The following is a 24,625-nucleotide window of genomic DNA, read 5'->3' as shown; positions in this document are numbered from 1 at the left end:
TACATTAAATTCAAGATCTACGATAACGTTTATAGTTTTATAGCAACAGGCCAAATTAAATTAGAATAGTAAAAGTATTTATTATATACAATATTTATACCTATTATTTTGTACACTTACAATTATACAAATATCGTTGAACAATACCAAGAACAATCAATACAGGTACTTTGACTAAGAAAATATTTTATTTTCTATTGATAAGGAAAAAAAACATTGGTAGCTATTTAAGAAGTGTACATTACAGTAGTGGATGTAGTGCTTTTTCTGTTCGTGAACTAGTTGGAAAAATCTAAGCTAACAAATACTTCTACCTACATTTTTTCAATTTTCATTTAATAATAGGTAAGTAAAATTTTTTAAAAAAATTATTAAATATTTAATATTTGTTGGGATATGATCAAACACGTATGATCAAACGCGTTATATTTTATTCAAGCAATTAATTTTAACTACCTATGGAACTTGATTTAAAGATATTTTTTAAAATAAAATTTAAATTTTGATTTATCACTTATCAGTTTTGAACAAACTGTTACTATAATGTAGTTAAATTAATATTATTTTTGTTAACAGAAATGAATACTATCCATTTGGTTACATTTATATTGACTATCACTACGTTGACGTCAGGATATGTCATTAAGCGTTCAAGAAACAATGATTTCACATCAGTAACTAAACTATCAACGGAATCACCAAGCGTAACAGATGTGTCTTTTACAACTGTACCTACATCTACAGTTCCTTATTATATATGCGTTGCATATACTACATTATTTGGCCCTTGCAATTGTAAGACTGAACCAACAACTGTGCCTAGTTCTACAACCGATGGTTCAAAAGACGTTTCTACCAAATCTCCGACCACCACACGTATCACAAATAAGCCTCAAACAACAACTATACCTACTTCTACAACCCATGGTTCTAAAGACGTTTCTACTAAATCTCCGACTACCACAAGTATCACAAATAAGCCTCAAACAACAATTGTGCCTAGTTCTACAACCGATGGTTCTAAAGACGTTTCTACCAAATCTCCAACCACCACACGTATCACAAATAAGCCTCAAACAACAACTGTACCTGCTTCCACAACCCATGGTTCTAAAGACGTTTCTACTAAATCTCCGACTACCACAAGTATTACGAATAAGCCTCAAACAACAACTGTATCTGCTTCTACAACTGATGGTTCTAAAGACGTTTCTACCAAATCTCCGATCACCACACGTATCACAAACAAGGCTCAAACAACAACTCTACCTGCTTCTACAACCGATGGTTCTAAAGACGTTTCTACTAAATCTCCGACCACCATACGTATTACAAATAAGCCTCAAACAACAACTGTACCTGCTTCCACAACCCATGGTTCTAAAGACGTTTCTACCAAATCTCCGATCACCACACGTATCACAAACAAGCCTCAAACAACAACTCTACCTGCTTCTACAACCGATGGTTCTAAAGACGTTTCTACCAAATCTCCGACCACCACACGTATCACAAATAAGCCTCAAACAACAATTGTGCCTAGTTCTACAACCAATGGTTCTAAAGACGTTTCAACCAAATCTCCAACCACCACACGTATTACAAATAAGCCTCAAACAACAACTGTACCTGCTTCCACAACCCATGGTTCTAAAGACGTTTCTACCAAATCTCCAACCACCACACGTATTACAAATAAGCCTCAAACAACAACTCTACCTGCTTCCACAACCCATGGTTCTAAAGACGTTTCTACCAAATCTCCGATCACCACACGTATCACAAACAAGCCTCAAACAACAACTGTGCCTACTTCTACAACCGATGATTCTAAAGACGTTTCAACCAAATCTCCAACCACCACACGTATTACAAATAAGCCTCAAACAACAACTGTACCTGCTTCCACAACCCATGGTTCTAAAGACGTTTCTACCAAATCTCCGATCACCACACGTATCACAAACAAGCCTCAAACAACAACTGTGCCTACTTCTACAACCGATGGTTCTAAAGACGTTTCTACCAAATCTCCAACCACCACACGTATTACAAATAAGCCTCAAACAACAACTGTACCTGCTTCCACAACCCATGGTTCTAAAGACGTTTCTACCAAATCTCCGATCACCACACGTATCACAAACAAGCCTCAAACAACAACTGTGCCTACTTCTACAACCGATGGTTCTAAAGACGTTTCAACCAAATCTCCAACCACCACACGTATTACAAATAAGCCTCAAACAACAACTGTACCTGCTTCCACAACCCATGGTTCTAAAGACGTTTCTACCAAATCTCCGATCACCACACGTATCACAAACAAGCCTCAAACAACAACTGTGCCTACTTCTACAACCCATGGTTCTAAAGATGTTTCTACTAAATCTCCGACTACCACTAGTATCAAAAATAAGCCTCAAACAACAACTGTGTCTAGTTCTACAACCGATGGTTCTAAAGACGTTTCTACCAAATCTCCGACCACCATACGTATCACAAATAAACCTCAAAGAACAACTGTACCTGATTCCACAACTGATGATTCTGACGAAAGTGATGAAAGTGACGAAAGTGATGAAAGTGATGAAAGTGACGAAAGTGACGATAGTGACGAAAGTGATGAAAGTGACGAATGTTATGATTTCTGGGATATATATGTATGGATCGCTCTTGATAAATAGATATTTGAGTTTGATGTCGATTTACTATTAAACTAGAGATTATTATTACTATTAGTAAGATAGATGTTAAATGTACAGATTGTACCGGGAAGTTCATGAAAAAAGTCAATTAAATATTGACTCTTTGAATTGGTTGTTTACTCTTTTATGTATAAAAAAAATTATAATTTTATTGAGTTGGATATAACTTGCAAATAATATAACGTGAATTCAGTATTTGCTATTTGTATATATCTTCATATTGGTTACCTACAGTATCTTATATTTTTCGTGAATTATGGTATAGTAATTATTAATTAACCATTTTAATCGAATCATTTGTTATATATATTTGATCATCAAAAAAAAGTTTATAAAAAAAAGTAATATGAATAACAATTACAATATTAGATATTTATATATTAATTTTATTAATTTTATAACAAAAAACATATTATTTGATAATTTTTTCGATGAACGACCAATTTTATGTATAGAAAATTGTTCAAATAAAGGTTTTCATTAATAATTATTATAACATACCTAATCTTATACAAGCTCATCCAACTAAGTAAAATATTAAATGATAGCTCACACAGCAAAATGGAAGTATGTAGTAATGTAGTGTAGGTATACAATGCCATGTAATTATTAAATTTGGAATGCTTAATTTGTAAGTTTTATCTAATCCAAAATTGTATATCTCATAAGTGAAAGAGTTATAATTTATAATAATTAATCAAATTATTAATCTTTTTGAATATGCTGTAATATTAATAGTTAAAAAATAATTTTAATAAATTCTTTAGACTATAAGTAGCTTGTGTTTTATGATAATATATGTACTGGAATAAGGAATTAACAAATTATTTATTCAAGAGAATAATAATAAAAATATTTCATAAAAAAATTTGCTTTCTTATTTTATTACGTTGAGTTAAAAAATTATTGAGAAAATCGAAAAATGACCTGTTTAAAGTACCATCTTGATCCAATTTGCTAAAAAATAAGATACTATATGTTGAAATCGAAGTACGTTTTTTGGTAGAAATTATGTTTACGGGATAAAAAAAATAAACATTATTGTAAAACCACTAGATACGCCTAAGATCGTCGGCCAATTGATGCGTGTGTTAAAATGTTATTATTACTATAAATATTATGATAGGTAATATTAATATTAATATACCTAAATAATACATTTATTTTGAATATTACATAAATATTAATCGACGGATAACCTATTCGAGCTACAGCGGTTTGACGCGCTATTTCAGACCTGTCGCAAGGAGGCGCCGCAAGGACTTGTTTGTCCAGGAGTCCTCGGACGGTTTGTGTGTAAAAGTTTAGTGCAGAAATCATGGAGTGGAAGGAAGAGAGGTGAACTTCACGCTCGTTACGGCAAAGAATCCGTTTGCGTAACAATAAGTAAGTAATACGCAGCTACCACCATGGTATTATATTGTCCAACCGACGGACGTAGTCGTCAAAATCGTCCTCAATAATATTATGCGTGGAAATGTGGAATGCCGGCGTTACAATCGCATGTATGGTTAGATGATATGCTATAAGTATAATATAATAAATAATAATAATATATAATATGCACACGCATTAAATAAACGCACATGATACTATTATATAATTATTGTAAGTAATTCATAAAAGGTATATTTTCATATTATAAACCTTCCTGACATCGGATTTATTCGATTTTTCACACAATCGAAAAACGCAAATCACGAGTAAAAATCATAATAATATTATAAATTTATAAATAACAATATTCGTAACTTTATGATAATATTATTGTATTTCGGCAATCAAACTCATTTTTGCTGAAGTATAAACTTTAAAGTAAATTAATTTTATACTCACGCTCATCATTCATTGCTATTACTATATTTTGAAACTGAGGTAATAATAATATACTTTTTAGATTCTGAGCGGAACGATGAATGTATTTTCAATTGTATTTACGATAAATCATTTTTGCATTTTTGAATGTGGTTTAACGGTATCATATAATATTATAGGTAAATCTATTGTTATTACGTAATATACGAATGTATTAATTTATAACGCTGATCAGGTATTTCGATATTATATTAACATATTTTGATATTTTGTTATAGTAACCAATAATACCATTTATTTGATAAAAAACATATTATCTCGTCGACAGTATATAAATATATTGAACCATGCGTGTAAAAATGCGTGGTCATATTTGTATGGTCCCTTAAATGTTATGTGTACTTTGGTATTTTTTATGAGGGAGCACTTACCGGAAGATCGATTATGTGCCTCAAAGAGTTTTTGGCCGCTCCTTTCCTCTGCACGCAAAATGCCACGAAGTCCTCGTCCAACGCAGACTTTTCGCGCAGTAACCTGCAAATAAATAAATAATATTTAACAATCGAACAATTTAATATATATTATATACCTATATCTATGTTCAATATTTTCTAATACATGCATAGATATATTTTTATTTAATACATATACATTTTTAAATATGTATCTATCTTAACGTACCCCCCCCCCCCCCCATGCCGCTGTAAATTCTAAAATACCAATATTTATACCAATTACCAAATGATACGCCAAGATTTTTGAGACTTTTTGAGTCCATCCTTTACCCACAAAACCCATTTTTTTTACCGTGGAGTTGGCACACCCATGTTATTGATTAACTTTGAAATTGTTTATAAAATGATAGCGCGTTATTAGGATGAATTTACGACATTGCGTATGTCACTTTTCCCCATCAAATCCATTTTCTACATTTTTCTAAAGAATGGGTGCTACCTAATGGTAATACTGCACTGCATGAACTTCTTCCACACTCCATACTACTTTAATAGATCTAGCAAAGTATACATTTAAATTGTAACAATTTAATTTCAAATTTTAAGATATCCACTATCTATGTTCGTCAAGCAAATTCCTCGTTACCTACTTCACATTTATATATTCACTAATTTGCACTTAAATATTAGAGATCGTTGTATGTACTTACTCCTTAGCGTGTCGGTGTACGTCTTGATAATCATTGTAATTATCCCAGAAATTGGTACTGAACAAACTACCTAAAATCAAACAGATAATATTTCAGTTTACTGATAAACCACAACTCACAAGCAATTGTTGATATTATATATGATTAAAAATTATTAGAAAGGTTTTGGTTTTGTAGATATTTGATATTCTATATAGTGTATACAATATACATATTTTTACACAAGTACCTCCTACGATATATCTGATACACTATAGTAACTATACAATACCCAGAGTTAGCGAAAAAAACGTTGATAATAATTATACATTTATTGAATTTGTCGATACTAAAAGATTAGGATAATTGTGTTATTATTGTGAAAATAAATGCAATTTGACTACGGAAAATATTATAATTCACCATGATTGAAATTACAATCATTATAAATGATTCATTTTATTTAGCTTTATGTTTATTAATCACATTATATAAACGTATAAAATACATTTTAATTCATTAACTATAGTATACTATTAAGTTTCTTATTGGCAAATATTATAAATACCGACAAATGTAATGAATGTAAATTTATTGAAATTTATGAGTTTTAAATTATATAGATATAATCCTTTTAAAATTTAATCATAGAGTATTTTTTCACGTCATACTCGTACCTAATATTAGCTGTAGCTATATTTATTTTGCTCATAAACGACCCATAGCCTATAGGTACACATAATTTCCGGACTAAAATGTCTTGCATAACTGAGCATAAATATAGACATATATAATATAGTGATTAATTGTAGCATGATATATTCAATATATGTAGCTTAGTATCTCAGCTTAATCATACATTTTTTTTAAGGTAACTTAAGAATAATACAACTGCAGCATGTATCTTTATAAAAATCCATACAATTGTGTTTTTTTTTAAATACTAATGGATCAAAAATACATTTTAAATGTAAATTGGGGGGGGGGGGGGACTAAAATCTCATTGGGGTCATCACCACCAGCGACCCTATAATTGCACCATCAGCATTCAAATGTATTATACCTAGTAATTCACCATTATTCTGCGGAATTGTCAGGAAAGCAAACAAGTACACACACGCTTAATTTAATTTGTAAGCGATTGGCTAAATCTAGAATTTTATTGTATGTAGCAAACACTTATACTATATAAATTACAGTATATCTATACTGATTACTGATACTTGATCACATTGAACTTATTCATTGAAAATAAAAGTTATTTTTATAATTATATATATATATATAATAGATATATCGTATATTGTTTATAGTTTAGTTATTAATTTATTAACCTGTTGCAAGCACAGAAATAAATATATTATAATACATGCTGTAATAGTTACGAATCACGGCATTGTCTACATAACATTAGTAGTTATATTAATTAGTTATATTTTATTACTTACTAGAATCATTAGTATAGAACCATTTAAATGAATAAAGTTTATATGCACTTTTTTAAGTATTTTACAAAAAGAAATTAATGTTATCACAACTTCAATAAAATTTAAAAATATTATTTTGCTTGATATTTTATTTTGTAGTTTTTTAATTGTTAAAAATAAAAACAATTATGATAAACATTTAAAAGATAACTTTTTTCTAAATTCGATTGTGCTAATTTGTTCTCATTTAAAATTTGTCAATGCCTGTTCTTTATTCAATTGAGTTGTTGTACGGTTGTTTAAATGAGTGCTTAACGTTGTTTAATATAAATATAAGTTTGTGATCACTAGGTGGTCAGGACGTAATTTGGACGTTCTCAAGGCAAACATGGGACGCAATTTATTAGTATTATACTTTTGTATACTTTTTTATTTGAGACTACTACGCAGCATAAATTATGATTTAGAAATTATAGACTTCGAAGAACAGTTGGGCACAAATGTTAGAATTTCAGAAAGAATTGTTTTCAATTTTTGTAAATGTCAAGTTCTATTAGGGTTTATGACACTAGGGACATTTTTCTGCAGGGGCTAAATTTTTTTTATCAGCAGTACAAACCCTAATAATTAATATATGACTAAAAATGGGGTAGGGCTATGGATAAAACTGGGAGGGGGGCAAGAAATGTATATAATGTATTCATTTAAATATCAATAAAAAAAATAGTAATAATAATAATTTGCACTTAGCAGATCAAAGTCATGATTTCTGAAAGGGAAGGGTCAATAAGAAAAATTATTAAAATTACATTTATATTAAATGTGTGTATTAGAGATGGTTTTTATATTTTAAATTGGATAATTTTACGTAAAATCAAATACTTCTCTTTATGGTTTTATACTTGAAATAATCAAATAAAACAATGTTGTACTCAAATTTAACAAATGGATTCAAAGAATAATAATATACCTAAACTATTTAGGTACCTACTACCTATATTATGTGTGTTTTAACACAGGGTTTATAGTATCAACACCGATAAACGTGGTCGTTAATTAATTATTGTATCCAATATAAAACATAGGTACCTAATAAAAAAAAATGTGATGGCCTATCTTTCGGCAGGAATGACACATTGCGGTCATGAACATGTCTTCTTAATTGCAAGAAATTCCAAAAACAATTTTCCTAAGCGTTTGATATTTTTTTACTCGTTCATCAATAGAACGAATGATATCACCGCATAGCAACTACCAACTGGTAAAAGCGTTTATTTTATACATGTTGTAATATTCCAGATTCCTTTTATATATATTAACAAAGACCAAACCATTCAACGTTTTTTATCATTGATTTTAGCTTTTTATTATCATGTTATAAGTACTTTTTGAACAGATGATATACATTAAATTATTAAATGATGTCGGAGTATAAAATATAGCAAATAATTGTAGAATTTTTTTTGTATTATCCTGGAAATATTTACAATATACCTATGCATGGTGTTTTCTTTAACAATGAATACACTTATTTCAAAAAGTATAAACTTTTGTAGTTTTGTTCGAAATTAATATTCGAAAAATTAAAAATATACCTAATATAATATTACATAATATATACCTACAAATTATGACATTTTAAATAGCATTAATTTTAAATTTAATTTTTCAACCTAATATTTGTCAGTGAACTATCGATTTTTGATTTTTTTTAAGCGTTTTTGTTTTCAAAATCTGACTAATATTTTTATTATTTTTTTTTTGTTTTGTACAAATGTCGAATATTATATCAATTATTAACAATTAAATAAACTACCTATCAATAAATAATAAGCATTTGAAGCGAGCCTTTTGCTGCCTCCTATCTGCGCATTTCGCTAGGCGTTAATGTAATATACCTTATGTATCACCCTCGATATTCACAGACTTTTGCGACTATTGGGCGGTGCCGCGGTGGTATGGTCGTCAAGGGGATGACAACGGCGTGGGCGCATTTCGTGAGGCCGAGCGCAGCCGCTGTGACGCCTATTCGTCTGCTGCACGCGCGTGCGTCAGTCGCCGTTCAAGTCACGGAGTCGTCCCCCTCTCGCTATTTAACGGCACCGTTGTTGCGCGCAGACCCATGAATTTCCAACGATCATGATATTATTATGTTATACATAATATTATTATTTATTATTATACTTTTATTATCATACTGCACATCGCCCCTCCCCCTGGCGAGACGTGTATTTGCGGTGTAATAATATTATTCCTCGTTCACCGTCCCGGCGGCGGCAGTCTGCACTTTCTCTTTCGCGCGCGCGACCCGAAAAACAGTATACGCCAGCTACGTCATGATGCTCAGCCGCAGTCCCATCACCACGTCATGACAACGGTATAATGACAATCAGGGTATATTATTATTTATTTTGATAGAGATTTGGGCCCGAAAATAGTACAGTCATTGACGCACACATACTCACATGCGACATGGGTAGTATATACACACTAGAAAAGTATACTTTACAACATTAAAATTAACGGATGGACACTGCATCAATAAAATATATCAGCGACGAGTAACTCAAACTTACTAAAGTTTAAAAGTTCCGCAAGCCGGATTTTCCGTCGAACAACTTTTTTTTCTTTTTTCCAATATTATCTTATAAAAATTCTAAAAATATAAATCTTAAGACTCAGTATGGATCGGATATGAATTATGAAGGGTAATCTGTCTACCAGCTTCTCATCCCTGGTACATATAACATACGTTAATAAGTTATAAGTTTATAACATAATATTTATGTTTGTAATTGTGACTAATCTCTGGAAATTTCGCGTTTTCGACTTCAATAAGTTTATAATAAGTTATAATATTCTGATGATTTTGCTTAAATATAATATATATTATATTTGATATTTCGTTTTATGGCCGTTGGCAGTTGTTTTCTATATATTATCACATTATAAGAATAAAAAAGTTATAACTATGAGAATTTGAATCATTATCATTTGCGGATTTCATATTTATTGTATGTTATTATTTATTGGTTTATTCAAATTAGTAGAAAAGAATAATTCGTTCTTGACCGATTTCATGTCACTTGTAATATGAATATTCAAACAATATCATGTACGGAGATAATTTCTGTTTTATGACGAACTAATCAAAGTTGTGATGTTCACAATAACACTACAAATGCTGTTTAAAATGTTATATACCTAGTATTTATGTGTATATAATTGATGTATAATGTACTCGGAGAAGATAGTGATTTCGCAGTAGTCAGTAGCCCTTATAAAAATGTTTTAACAAACATGAAGTAATCTTATACATTTAACTTATTTGAATAATATAATATGACTAGTGACTATATAGCGAATAGAATGATACTATCTACGACGTATTACGTGAGCATTAAGAAATTATTATAATTTATCAATACATTTTTATTAGTTATTACTTATTTATGTAAATATTATGTTTTTATAAGTACTGATGTGTAATAATAATATGTCATATTTCATATAACTACGGTAAATGCTATTAAATATTACAATATTACAGGCCTAAATTACACAATATGGAACGAACATCTCTGAGAAGTTCATTAACAAACTGAACCTAAAAACAATAGTCGAGAAATAAACAACAAAGTTGAGAGCGAGACGCATTGAAACATGTACATTGTACACGGAATACGAGTCACGAGACGATGTAGGGATAACGTTCGATAACCCTCGTAAGCCTAATTCGGTCATGTTATCTTCTCAACTAGGACACGGAGAAAGACTAATGAACCTTTGGGCATCGAGTATTGAAATTTTTAAGTTGACCGATGATTACACACGGACGCGGTGCACGTTATAGTGTTTTTTGATTCCGATTACACGCGAATGGGTCGTATATAGGTAGTACTGACGATCTCACTAGTAGGAGCAGTCGTGTAGGTAGGTTATATACTAATCGTGTTGGAAATTATGATACGTGACTCATCTGTATCGGTTATTGTACTTCGACAAAACATAACGGATGTTATTCCATGAAATTAAATATAGTTTAGATCCTACACGTATGTACATCAATTACAAGGAATAGGTTCGTATACATAAGGTCAAGGACAATTCGAAAGTATTGTCTAGGAAAATATATGCCTTATTTATACAATTATACCTAGGTACCTACTATATATTACTGGGTACTCATATAGTATATGCATGAATATGTATTGATATTTGATAATACGATATATTTTATTAAAAATATCGGAGAGACTAAAATAATTTCACATTGCACCCTGTTCTCTTCATCAAATTTTATAACACACCGTCCACACGCCTTTCTACTATGCCGGTAACATTATCCTTATCCTGTTGTTCACTGGGTGAATTCGGTTGGACGGCGGTCCTGTTACCTTTCCAGCTGACACGATTTGAACTCTGACGAGACAAAATTGACTTTCCATGTATACTACAATAGAAATTTGCCAATATCGATACATTAGGATAGCGGTAAATCATATTTGATTGTTTATAAAAGCTTTCTATTTTAAATGATATACAACTACATTTAATTAACTGAAAACTATGACCACGACTATTTATTATGAGTATAAACAACAACTCAAATTCTATATATCAATTCAATTTCAAAGTGTTCAAATAATTATTTTTTATCCATTATGTAAATTATTTAATATTTTATTATGATTACAATCTATAGCTACAAGGAAAGGAGTGCTTTCCCCACTTCAGGAAATCAATCCTGACTAAGCAATAAGAAGTAACTATTTGTATAATATACCAAATACCAATATCGAAGCAAATTACAAAATTGGACTTTTTGTTGAGTGGTTTCAACTGTCTAATACATATTCACTTGTCAATCTACTACGTTTTATGAAGTAGGGAAAAAATTCTACAAACCTATACGAAGCCATTAGACCTAACGGACGATCTCACTCAGACAAACTAATTTAATAATGAATATAACCAAACAAATTTTTGAAATGTTATACAGTGTATCAACAATGTAATCAATAATCTAACATACTTATAAGTATATTTACTTATTTATAAAAAAAAATGTATACACCTTACACAAAGATAATAGCCATTGTAATGTTGTCGCCGAACCTTTATAGTTTATACGTTCAAAAATAATATAAAAAAATTGATGAACTATAACAATTATTACATGCGAATAGTGAATGTGATTTTTATACTTATAAATAATATTATAACTGATTTTCACATTCTTCAATTCTTGTAATAGGTATTACTTCAATAATTGTAACATATAGCAATACATAATATATTTAACTAACCTATTAGGTAATATTATTATTATTGAAATCTGTTTTGAGTGTTATAACTTATTTATCATTATAATTATATTGATATTGTATTACTAAACATTAAAATAGTTATTTATTCTTCAAATATAGTTTTATTTTAATATTTGTTTGAAGTACAAATATATACTTCAAACATTTTTTGGGGTGTAAGAATCAGTGGAGGGGTTGATTTAGATAGTACCGCCCATGATATGGCCGTTCAAATGTTCGATATACCACCCTTCGGCTTTACATTCTATAAAAGATGAATGAATGCGAATAACCTAGTCTTAACTAAAATATACTTTTTAGACATAAAACTATTTCAATATTAGGTATAAATGTATAATGCCACCAAAATTTAATATTTAATAAAAAGAAAAAAAGAAATTGTTTATTTTAATAAATTACAACAATAATAAATATAATAATTTAGAAGTAAAATAAATAGTTCATTGCCTATAGTGTCAACACATTATGGCAAAAAATTAAAAAAAAACTAAGCTTTTTACTTGAGCACACAATTTTGTAATGTCTCAAAAAGCTCAACATAATCAAAAATAATCATAATTGGAAAAAAAATGTATATTACATGTTCATTTTCAAAGATATTTTACAAATTATAAGTGTGATTAAATAGGTACCTAAACATAGTAATTTGAGAAATAATTTTTATAGATAAAATACCTGAACTTGAATAGAACGTGTTTATGCGCTGTGAATTAAGACAACGCGGGTATCGATAATTCTCGAACATAACGTGAAACTATAACAATCTTTTCCTTTCTACCAGCCAACAAGGTAAAATACTTATCGTGTCCATATTGGCATTTGCAGCATAAAATGTTTTTTTAATATTGTGCTAATTTTTGTTTTTTTTTACCTATTTAAGTCATTCGGTTTTTAATATGTTTATCATGATAATTACGACTTAAATTTTAAAAACGAATTTGACATTTGTTCAGTATTCAATCTTCGTGAACTTTGCACTGTCAGTGCAGGAGTTAACTTTATACTTTTGTAGTAGCTTATCGTTCCCAGTTTTTAATCCACATCTATCAATGTATCCGTTGTAATTACTCTGTAATCAGCATAATTGTAGGGGCGAGGGTGTAAGAGAGGAGGGGGATAGCATAGAGATAATGTTCTATGGCCAAATAAATGGTGTATGGATAAAATAAAAAAAAACTTTAAGGAGTATTGAACCGGCAAAACTGGCCGCTGAATATGGTTAATCCCACTGTTTACGTTCGTTATTAGTCTTAATTGTCTTATTACTACGCCTTATACTTATACTTATACTTATACAGTACTAGTTAGTAGTTATATACACTTATATAAGTAGTAGGTGATATATTATATCATTTAAAAGTATGTAAATAGGTGATAATTATTCCAATTATTTAGTAAAATAAAAAGGTACATTAATATCATGCCACAATGTGAAACCGTATACTAACATTTTGGAAACGATTTTTGTTTTAATCCCAACGGCATGCAATCCATTGTTCGTCAATAGTATCGACAATATAGTAGTCGGTCACTCAAAAGGTTTATACGGTAAAAAAATAAGATCAGCACATACACACATACACAGACACCGGCACACACACACACACACTCACACAGACAATTTATTTTTTAATCAATCGCAAGACATTATCACTCGTATAAGACGATAAGACGCACAACACTACGATATATAGTTATGTATACAAAAAAAAAGATTCTGGCCATATGTATATTGGCTATATTTTATAGTATAATAAATATGATTGTATTGCGTACTATAATTCTTTTGGATATAATATATAGTACGACTGTCAGTGGGAAGAACTTCGATACGCGCGGAATACGACGCGAAATTTCGAACTTGACACAACAAAAAGCAAACAAGCGAACGCGACGGCGGCCGGCGTCTCGTACACAATAATAATAGACACGACCACGTGCGCTGGCGAACAAAACGTGTCTAAAAAAAAATTTGAAATGTGCGGTCGTCGTGTAACTCGCGTGCGCCTGTCCGTCCATTCGTCGGTCGTCCGCTCTATCCTACGATCATCTCAAAAGCGGCGGCGATTCTTGCTCTCACTCTCCGCGATGAGTGCCACCGGTTGGGATAGGACCCCTCGGCCGACGCTTACACGCGCGCATGTTACATTATTGTACGAGTACAATATGATATCGGCTCGTGAAATAACACCATGCTATTATCTTTGTAGTTATTAGGTACTTATTAATGTTGTTATTATTATTGTTATTTGTTGTTATTTTTATTGTTATTGCACCGGTGTTGTAGACCTTATAGTCATATCGTACGGATATAATTGTATACACACGACTGGAACACTGTAATATAACCGTAATGATATAACGATATCGCCACATCGGACGGATTTTTGTGTGATTATCCGACCAACCCTATAAACTATAAGGAATTACGTCAGTGGCTCACCCACGAATTTGTAATGGAGGGAGTGTGCACAACTCAATAATTACTTTTTTAATTTGGTCTCCACACACAAGTATTGCTTACTTAATAACTAACAGATTGGTGATAAGTGATTATTTGATTATAAACATGTCTTATATTATGTAGGCGAAAGATTAACAAATGCATGTAAAAATGCCAACTTATTTGGTGGCTATGTTATTTAAAATTATGTTTTGTTAAATTATTAATACTTTTAATGCTTTTCAAATAATAATAATATTGTTAAAATTAACTATATAATATTATTTCAACATTAATGTCATTTGATACCTTCGAAAACTTTTTTCCTTCTGAACGTTCCCACCCATAACTGCCGCGCTGCTTCTGCACATAATATGCAGTAACCTATATAATATATGTGTCAAATGATTATTGTACAAGCTTATCGTGATATCAACTGGGTATACAATCAACAAGTGTCCGTATAGGTATACTATATTATATAATATACAATATGATGAGGTTTTTTTTATGACAATCCAATTCGTAATAGGCGTATCTATAATTTTAATGATAATGACACAACGTGATTATCACATAGGTAATCGACTATTGTTATTGTAATTATTATACTATTGCATTGGCTTATTAGTTTTAATTATGAATGTTTAAAAGTAAAAATAAAAAAACTATTACATTTTATAGCTATTGTTTAACATTTATTTAATTTAGGTAGGTACACCTACATAGACATTTTCAAAATTATGGGTACCTACTACGTTGAACACCTCATAATTAAAATAGAACTAGGTTCATAACAGTATTTAGAATAAAAAATAATGCCCATCAGATTACTATATAAATCAGCGGTGAGCAGTAAGTTTTTAGTGGATTTTGTGATTAAAAAAAAAAAAGTGGTCTAGAAATAAAATTATTTTATGCATTCTAAAAATAGATCAAATCGCACTTCTGAAACAAGAAACAACTCAAAATGTATAATTTTGAGAAAAAGCGGTTTGAAATTTAAAACTAAGATATTTTAAAGAAATCTTTAGCGATGCATATGAAATTAAAAAACTACATTTCAAGTATCTATAGTTAATTGTTTTTGAAATACAACAAAATAAGAAAATCCAATGTCGTAATAATTTAAACTTAGAACGCTCATAAAAATTTAATTTGACTTTTTGGTAGATATTTTTTTGTTTGATAAAGAATCTTGTATTAAATTTTCAATATTTTGATTTGAAAAGAAAAATTTTTATGTATTTTTAACGCTAAATAATTTGCACATTAATGTGATATTTATGTATTTTATCAAAACTCGAACTTTAAATACTTAAAAAAAAAATGGTGACTGTATTTTTAATATTTTTCAACTGCTACTGTAAAAATATATTAGGAGCCTATTTTAATAAATTTCCAAGCATTCTGACCGATGAATAACATTTTATTGATATTTATAGAAAAAAAAAAGAAAAAATTAGAAACTGAAAATGTCCGTAAACAGCTCAAAGGAAGTCTAAATTCTAAATTATTGTAAAAAATCATACAATTTTAACCAATTATTTACGTACTTTCAAATTGACTCTCGTTGGACATTTTATAAATTTCCCACATACAATATCGTTAAATGTAATGATGAAAAAAAAACTAAGGCTCAATAATCATCAGCCGTTTTAGAACGTTTTAAAGTTTCAATTATTTATAAAACAGGATGCAAGAAAATGTAAATAATTTAAGGTCTTTCGGTCTTCGGTAACATTTAGCAATCCTATACCTATAATAGCATACATTGTATAGTAATATTAACCTAAATAGCGTAGGTACCTATTCATTATTTATACATTTTGATAGTGTACAGAGTGTCGACCAAATAGATAAGTAGGTAACTAAGCATAATTCTATAACGAATTTATTTTAATATAATGTAATATATTAAACATTTATATTATGCCCATTAGCTTTACATTATTACAAATCAATCGTTTACTGAAATTTTTTTAGAAGATGCCAAGACGATTGCAAGACAAAAAACAATTTTACAATCAAAAATCGTACATTACCGTAATGGATTGATATAACGAGAAAGCAATACATAGGTACTTGATTTCCTTCCATAAACATTATAAGGGGCCGACAACGAATATCAATGAACCGATCTATCAAGTGTGTTTCGTAACATGTTTAGGGCCTGCCACATACACAGCACACACATACACACACACATAAATATATAATATATGTACGCATAATCTCACACAGATACGCATGGAGATTGGCATCCCGTGTTACACGATAAAAAGTGATTTCTAATCATAAATAAAGCATGAACCACAGTGGCTACCTTGAGGTCGCGAGCCGCCCTAACAACGTTTTTATGCAGCTCGTAGAGAAAGAGACACACCACACAAATGCAATATTACATATATACACACATCCCCTCCCCTGGCGACGAAGTGGAGGGGAGGTCAGTGCAGTCATACACAATGATCACATATAGATATAGTCACACAAATATCTCGATAATGATCGATGATTGAATTATATTATATACCTACCCTTTTTTTAAGTGTCTCCGATCGAGTGAAAGTACTGCATTATATTATTATAGTGTACAATAATATTATGATAATAGTATAATAATGCATTTGTCGTGTACTCAAAAAATAAAAAAATACATCGTATACAAATTAATGGTAGGCGGAAAATGACCACCTGAATCCGTAAATCAATCCTAATGGAAATACAAATTATCGCGGAATTAATGGGTTAAAAATATTAATTTATATTTTCATACTAGGTATTGTCTAGGTATATTCATCAATGATATTTATTATTTAGACATGCAAAATCAATACGTGTGTTTTACATGATAATATAACACGAGGAGGATTTTTTTAAACTATATTATAAGTATCTACTCTCATGTTTTTTTTTTCAATTAGATCGCAATTGGTTTTTAAATTTTAAGTCGCTGTTTATTGCTTCTCAGTTAAAGTAAAACACACATTTTGTTAGTACGTTTAATAGGTTTGTTTTTTGCCAGGTTACGAATCGTAAAAATTAACATTGCAAATCGTCCTAGCCATTGTCCGTTTAACATAAGGCGGCGCTGGTTAACAATTTCCATAATTTCGGCTTATTTTAAAACTTGATTCCGAGCGTGTAGTCTTACATGAAATATTTTCAAATAACATTAATTCAATACCTATAAAATATTTAAAAACAATATTATACACAATCTCCTTATGATTGTAATATTATACGATCATAATATTAACCGATATCAAAATACATAATTGAACAATGGCGGTCATAGTGTAAATTAATTGGTGCCCATTATCTAACTATTACGAGTATTTCCCATAACATTTTTAACTTCTCGTAATAAATATTATAAAATAATATAAACTATATAAAAAATATTCACAACGCGTAGTGTGTGGGCCGGCCTGATAATATAATATATTTACTTTTTTTATATCATATATTGGTAATTATTATTACAAAAGAACCACATATAATATGCATAATACACTAGCAGCTACGATGTAATTTTTCGCATTCCCATACGCGATAGCTGGTATAATTTATACTTTTATAAGGCTTATTATTTCAGATGGTGCACAACTCGCAAATTTATAAAAATGAACACACAAAATGTTGTTAATAATATTGTTCGAGTTCATTACTCTAGTACAGTTTTTACCCTCCGTACTGTTGAATTCGTGGTGGTCGGTGACAGGTAGGTTGGTATATATTATAATAACCTATTTAGGTGACCAATAGGTGTGTCGAAATGACGACTGAGAAATCTCGTGGGTCAAAAAAAAAAAAGCGTGCGATTTGGCCGGCGACCGACGAGTGAAAGACGAAAAGTACAAAATCACCGCGCGTAACCTACGCGGCTGTGCACTCGTAAAGCTGCACAATATGTTAATTTAATATTATGCGATTATATGACTATTATGATGCGCGACGAAACTTCTGTCGGCGCGCGAGGTGGCTATATGCTACAAGCGTGTTACGAAACGGCTACTCGTTGACACAATAACACTCTGGCGCAAAACTGCAATACACGTTTAGCGTAATTAATATAACCCGTACCGTATGTCCGTATAGGCCATATTATTATTATAATAATGTAAAGTGCGTTTTAAAGATAAAAAAAAAAAATTAATACGTCGAGTTGAACGACCGCACCCAGTGAAAGCCATTCATTTTATATATCATTATATTATTATTATATGACGGCGGTGACTGCGACATTAACCTTGCGCGGAGCCCGCGAGAGGGGATGTGCATATATATCTATGACAATATAATAATAATAATAATAATAATAATAATCAGCTGCATTGGTTTGCCAATAGGCAATATATAGGTAATGTAATTTATGTTAAAGGTTTAAAAAAGTATATATACAATATACATATTACATGTATATTTATTGAACAAACCCTGACACTAACTGCAGTAGTCGTTTAAGTGTATAATACGTACCTATAAATTAATACAGTTCGATCTACAGCACGGAAACTCCACTCTCTACTACGCTTGGTCAAATATTATTCTCGAGTCTATTGGCAAGTCAATGAATACATTTAACGTGCTAATAGTAAACAAAAAATTAAGTTATTATATTCATTTGAATTTAATTTAAATCTTTTCGCACACGATTATTTATCTATTAAACTAGAGTGGAATTCGATTCGAAATTATTTTTGTTTTACGTGCACCGCAGTTGTCAATCTGAGCAAATGAAAAATCAAAAGTATGACTCGTTAAGGGGACGCATATGCGTAGAATGGGGGGGGGGGGTCTAAGGGGGCTATATCCCCCTTGGAATTTTGCTTAGCTCCCCATTCCGTAATTTTTTTTTAGTCACATTTTTAGAATATATGATGTAAACATTTGTTGAGTGTTGTAAATTGTTTGTACATCTTAAAACACTCATAACTAGCTTTAAAATTTAAATATACCTATTCCATTGCCTAGATAATAATCTTACCTTTAAATTGTATAAGAGGTCAATTCACTCAAATTTTTAAACTTATAAGTAGGAAGAAAAACGTGATCTGCTGAGCGTACAATTTGCTATGTTACGCACTTGTAAGATGGATGCAACAAATGTCACTATAACGTTCCCTAAAGCTTAAAGTCTTAGACTTTCAGTTGTTAAATCTAACTTATAAAATCCAGCTATAGATACCCCCTCCCCACTTATATGGGCGGTATACCGTATACATATTATGTCTATTATACAACGAGCTTATATCGCGTACCTGCAGGCGCTAGAATAATATTTTAGAGTAGGTAAATAATAATACTATAGGTATAACATGTCGCGGATGCGTCTGAAGAAAATATAATTCCGGCCGTATACTACAAGTATATACCTACACTTTATATACGTATATAAATACACACTGGACACGACGTCGGTTTCCGATCGCACACATTCGGACTCGGAGCCGATACGCATGGCTAGACACGAGAGAAAAGTGAAAGACGCATTATACGTATAAATATATATATATACATATTATGTGTCTGTGTGATGATACGCGCGTATAGGTCGTGCGTGTATTATAATAATACTTAATATATTATACTATGGACGTGTGTCATCGTCGCGGCGATATCGGTAAACAGCCGCCGAAAGACCTACATAATATATTATTAGGTATATAATATATTGATATTGAGACAATTATTCCGCCCGACCCCAATGATTGGCGCCAATGTTTTAAACATGATATTATTATTATTACTGTTGCTTTTATTGTGTCGGTAGATGCTATTACACTATAGTTTAATACTATACCAATATATAAATTACTGCGAGGGTGATTACGTGAGAAAAGATATTGAATCACGAAACGCAATAGATCACAAGAGACATTTTTGTGATTTATATTTTTAAAAGTTGAATTTCATTCTGATCCCAGAAACGACCGTTGATAATTTCTTATTTGCATCTAGCTTATTTTCAAACGATCACGAAGAAATCTTCAACGCGAATGGTATATACTCGCGTATTATCGAATACATTCGTATACCTTCGACGAGAATACAACAGTGCATATTGCGGACAATTCCCTACCACAGCTACAGTAAGACTATTGAAGTACTCGGGCTACTCCTTTAGATTTCACAAACAGCAAGACTTCGTTCAACTTGTTTGAACACTATTTTTATGAGACCCACATTACACTCAAATTAACTCGATACAACAATCCCTATTTTCTATCTATTAAAATGTTATAATATTAGGTATTATAATATAGTTTAAACATATAGCAATATTAACAAACATAAATATTACTTATTTACTTATTATAGTGCGTTTAAGTATGGCATGCTTATAGATCGAGTTGACAAAATGTTTGTGTACTTTATTTGGTTACAATTTGTAGTGTTATGCTTGATTGATGTATAACAGTTAACGTCACGTGAACGGTGGATACTTCTTGGGAAATATTTTCGCAAGCTCTTGGTGAAAATATGGCGTTTTAAATAATATTTGCGAGTTGCGGCACATTGCATTATTTCATTGAAAATATTTACGTAACAAATGGTTTTACGAATATATAACAATATTAAAGAAATATGTGTATATATATATATTTATAATGTAATAAATAATATATGCTAACTCAACCATTAAAAATTAATATTTTGTAAGAAAATCACAATGAACTGATAATTTATAATAACACCAGGCTCAAACAATATATTATTATATTTTTTAAATAAACACCGATTCGTCGAATTACAACAATTTTATTCGAGAAGGGTAAAAAAAAAATATTCAAAAACTGTATGACTCTTAAAGGTAAGTTCACCTGTCCTATAATGATTAAAATCGAAAGCTTGGATATTGCCATTGAAAATAGAATAATTAAGTGTATGGTAATAATATTACGTATCGTGTATACAATTAGAAAAATACTATTCATTGGTCTAATGAACTTGTTTAAAAACCTTATTTTGCAATAAATAATAGTAATAAACGGTCCAATGTCAAGAACACACACACACGACTTCCTATAATGAAATCGTTACCCCGTGGTCATCGAGGTCATTTCTAGATTTCACGTGAACTCTTATAAAAAGTTGAAGTACCATACGAAATGGAAAGCGTATAATACAATTTTTATCGAACAAGTCCATCTCGTTGAATCTCGACTGACTCTTTAAAGTTTAAAGTTGAAACTACTGCTGCACAGGTTGATCAGTGGACACATTAGAACGTATATATTTACGTGTGTAACCTAACCTACCTATAACCATGTTATAACGGTTGTCTGATATAATACATCAATAATACGTATGACGTATGAACAAAGTATATAATTGTACAGAATAAATGTATACCGAGTGAAAATGTACGTGAAGTTATTATTACTCGTGCAAAATTCTATATATCACTGTCTGGGCATTAATAATCCGAACCCGTCACGAGCGTCGTTTTCTGTGATATTATTGCACGTGTACACCTAGGTAGGTGCGTTATGCGAAATTACATTAAAACATAGGTAATATGTATACTTATATAGATGCAGCAGTATAATAATTTTTACACTCTCGTTGGAAAGCACTTTTCTCCGCACGTTCGCCCGGACCATAGGCACATGACTGTACGGTTATAATATAATCATAATGAAGCTGCGGCCGGTGGTCAATAATTATTATTATATAGCGGTCGACATAAAGCTAATCGTAAGGCAAGGAGTTATATGGCAGCGACGACACCTTAAAGAAAGAAAGAAAGCGAATGCGTTCCAAAAAATTACAGGTAAACGCGTTTTCGTGTCCTCGGGGTATGCAGCTGTATCGGCACTTGTACATACGTAGCAGTACGTAATTTTGCAGAGGCTCGACGGCCGGTGTTTATGGCGTTAATAAAATCGAAGAAGCAAAAAATATTCGAAAATTAAATAATAGGTGCCTAACGTTAATCGGAAATAGTGTTATAACGATGTAATAATAATAAATATATTATGTTATTATATTTTCAAATAAGTACTTCCTCCACCCCCGGCGACTGTATATATTATTATGCTGTACACGTGTATATACTACCTATACATATTATATTTTATATGGATATATCGCGGAGCTTTCACTCGCGACCATGTACTAACAATGGTCGGTAGTCGGTACGAATAATTTTTTTTTTGGAAATATTGTATTACTATCATTAAGTCGTATCAGTTTACAATCGTGTTGTAGTCAACAATAATAGTGATGTACCTACCTACACGATATATAATATTATAACGTATGGACTTCGGCGGCAGATGATGTTTCCATCCCGTTATACAAAATAATAATAAAAAAGCATAATATCAAAAGTGCACAACCGGTTTTACCGTTCACGATATTATTATCATATATATATTATATTATATTGGCCCAATCCTGCGCTCGCGCAACCGCGATGATTTCACTTTCCATCCGCCGCACAGCCCTGGGGCTCCCGAAAGCCATTGTTTCTGGTAATGAGGAAGGCGGCGAAAGTTCCTTATCGTTAATACAATGTGCATATATTTTTCCCCGTGCCATTACATTACGGCGCAGTAATAATAGTAATATTATTAGTTATTATGTTTATACATATTATTATGAATGCTATTATACATATCGTAAAAAACTGATAACGAATAATAAAAATCAGAAAAAAAAGTAATAAATATCAATAAAATATCGAAGCAGAATAACTGGAAATAAACTTGCGGGTTGGTGTGCGAATGGCCTGTAGCTATAGTTTGCCTTTCTAAAGGGTCGCGTGGATTGCAAGCACAATTATTATTGCATAATCATTATCGTGTACACATACACATGTCTCACGGGCCCGCGAGTATGTGGCGATGTTCGTTACGGTAATCCGATAGAAACATAACTATTATTACTTTTTATTATTGTTTAGTATAACCCTTGGAGGTGCCTGCAGTGTTGACACGTTTAACCGTGTCATCGTTATCATAAAATGCAAGTATATACAACTATTAGCAATTGCCTATTATATATTATATTACATTCGTATATAATATATATTACTGTGATAATAATCACGTGTTTTCAGAAATACCATTAAAATTTCAGATCATCATTGATATATTTTATGATTGTTTTTGTAGACGTAGGAGTTTATGACGCGGAATACAAAATGATAGTCAAAGTTTGGTACGCGAATGTGCAAATGTGCAAATGCAATACTCGTTAACTATTACATAGATGTGACTCACTACAACCACCATGTTCAAAAACACGTCTTCCTCTACTAACACTGGTTAAATCTCAATCACATCGGATATACGAAGAACATTCCATTGCGATGACTTAAATATTAAGAATCACCCGCGTGCCCGGCCCTTTCGAAAAAAAATAATACGTTTGAGTCTTACAGTTCCGCAATTCCGTTTCACCGTATTGGATTATTCAAGAAAGTTATGATTGTTATGAAACACTAAATTATATGAATCATCTCTGTGACACTTTATGAGTAATACTTATCTTATCATTGATTCTTATAAGTTATAACACTCATTATAATAGAAGGTACCTATATTTTACATAATATTGTTATACATATCTATTTAACGTTTCTCCACTCAACAGTTAACCTTGACTCTTTTTTGTCTCAGTTTTTATTTCTTTAAATAGTTTAAATCAAAAGTAACTCATATTTTATAGTTCTTATAATATTTAGATAAAGTATTTGAATTTATGTATTTGTGATGGTTAGAATATATGTGTATTTAAATTAG

The 24,625-nt window shown here is 30.9% G+C and overlaps 2 protein-coding genes across 3 annotated transcripts in view; one reads left to right on the top strand and one right to left on the bottom strand.

Annotated features, from left to right (window-relative positions):
- LOC132940078 (rho GTPase-activating protein 20-like) overlaps nucleotides 1-24,625 on the bottom strand; it is a 214,959-nt gene that overhangs the window by 145,388 nt on the left and 44,946 nt on the right. Inside the window, exons 1-3 of one of the 2 annotated variants that reach the window (XM_061007493.1) lie at nucleotides 13,873-13,933; nucleotides 5,689-5,758; nucleotides 4,955-5,057 (exon numbers count right to left, since the gene is read on the bottom strand). In XM_061007493.1, coding sequence (XP_060863476.1) covers nucleotides 4,955-5,057; nucleotides 5,689-5,758; nucleotides 13,873-13,918 — 219 coding nt within the window. In that variant the 5' untranslated portion in view covers nucleotides 13,919-13,933. Of the gene's footprint in view, nucleotides 1-4,954; nucleotides 5,058-5,688; nucleotides 5,759-13,872; nucleotides 13,934-24,625 lie in introns of those variants that run through there. The other variant, XM_061007491.1, reaches the window with a different exon arrangement.
- On the top strand, nucleotides 579-2,687 carry LOC132942089 (mucin-5AC-like). Its single transcript, XM_061010394.1, has 2 exons — nucleotides 579-1,085; nucleotides 1,521-2,687. The coding sequence occupies exons 1-2, from the start codon at nucleotides 579-581 to the stop codon at nucleotides 2,685-2,687; spliced, it is 1,674 nt and encodes a 557-aa protein (XP_060866377.1).

The sequence above is a fragment of the Metopolophium dirhodum genome, chromosome 3, assembly GCF_019925205.1.
Source record: "Metopolophium dirhodum isolate CAU chromosome 3, ASM1992520v1, whole genome shotgun sequence".
Lineage (NCBI taxonomy): Eukaryota > Metazoa > Arthropoda > Insecta > Hemiptera > Aphididae > Metopolophium > Metopolophium dirhodum.
The sequence above is the reverse complement of the archived record's forward strand: the minus strand, read 5'-3'. Positions and strand labels throughout refer to the sequence as shown.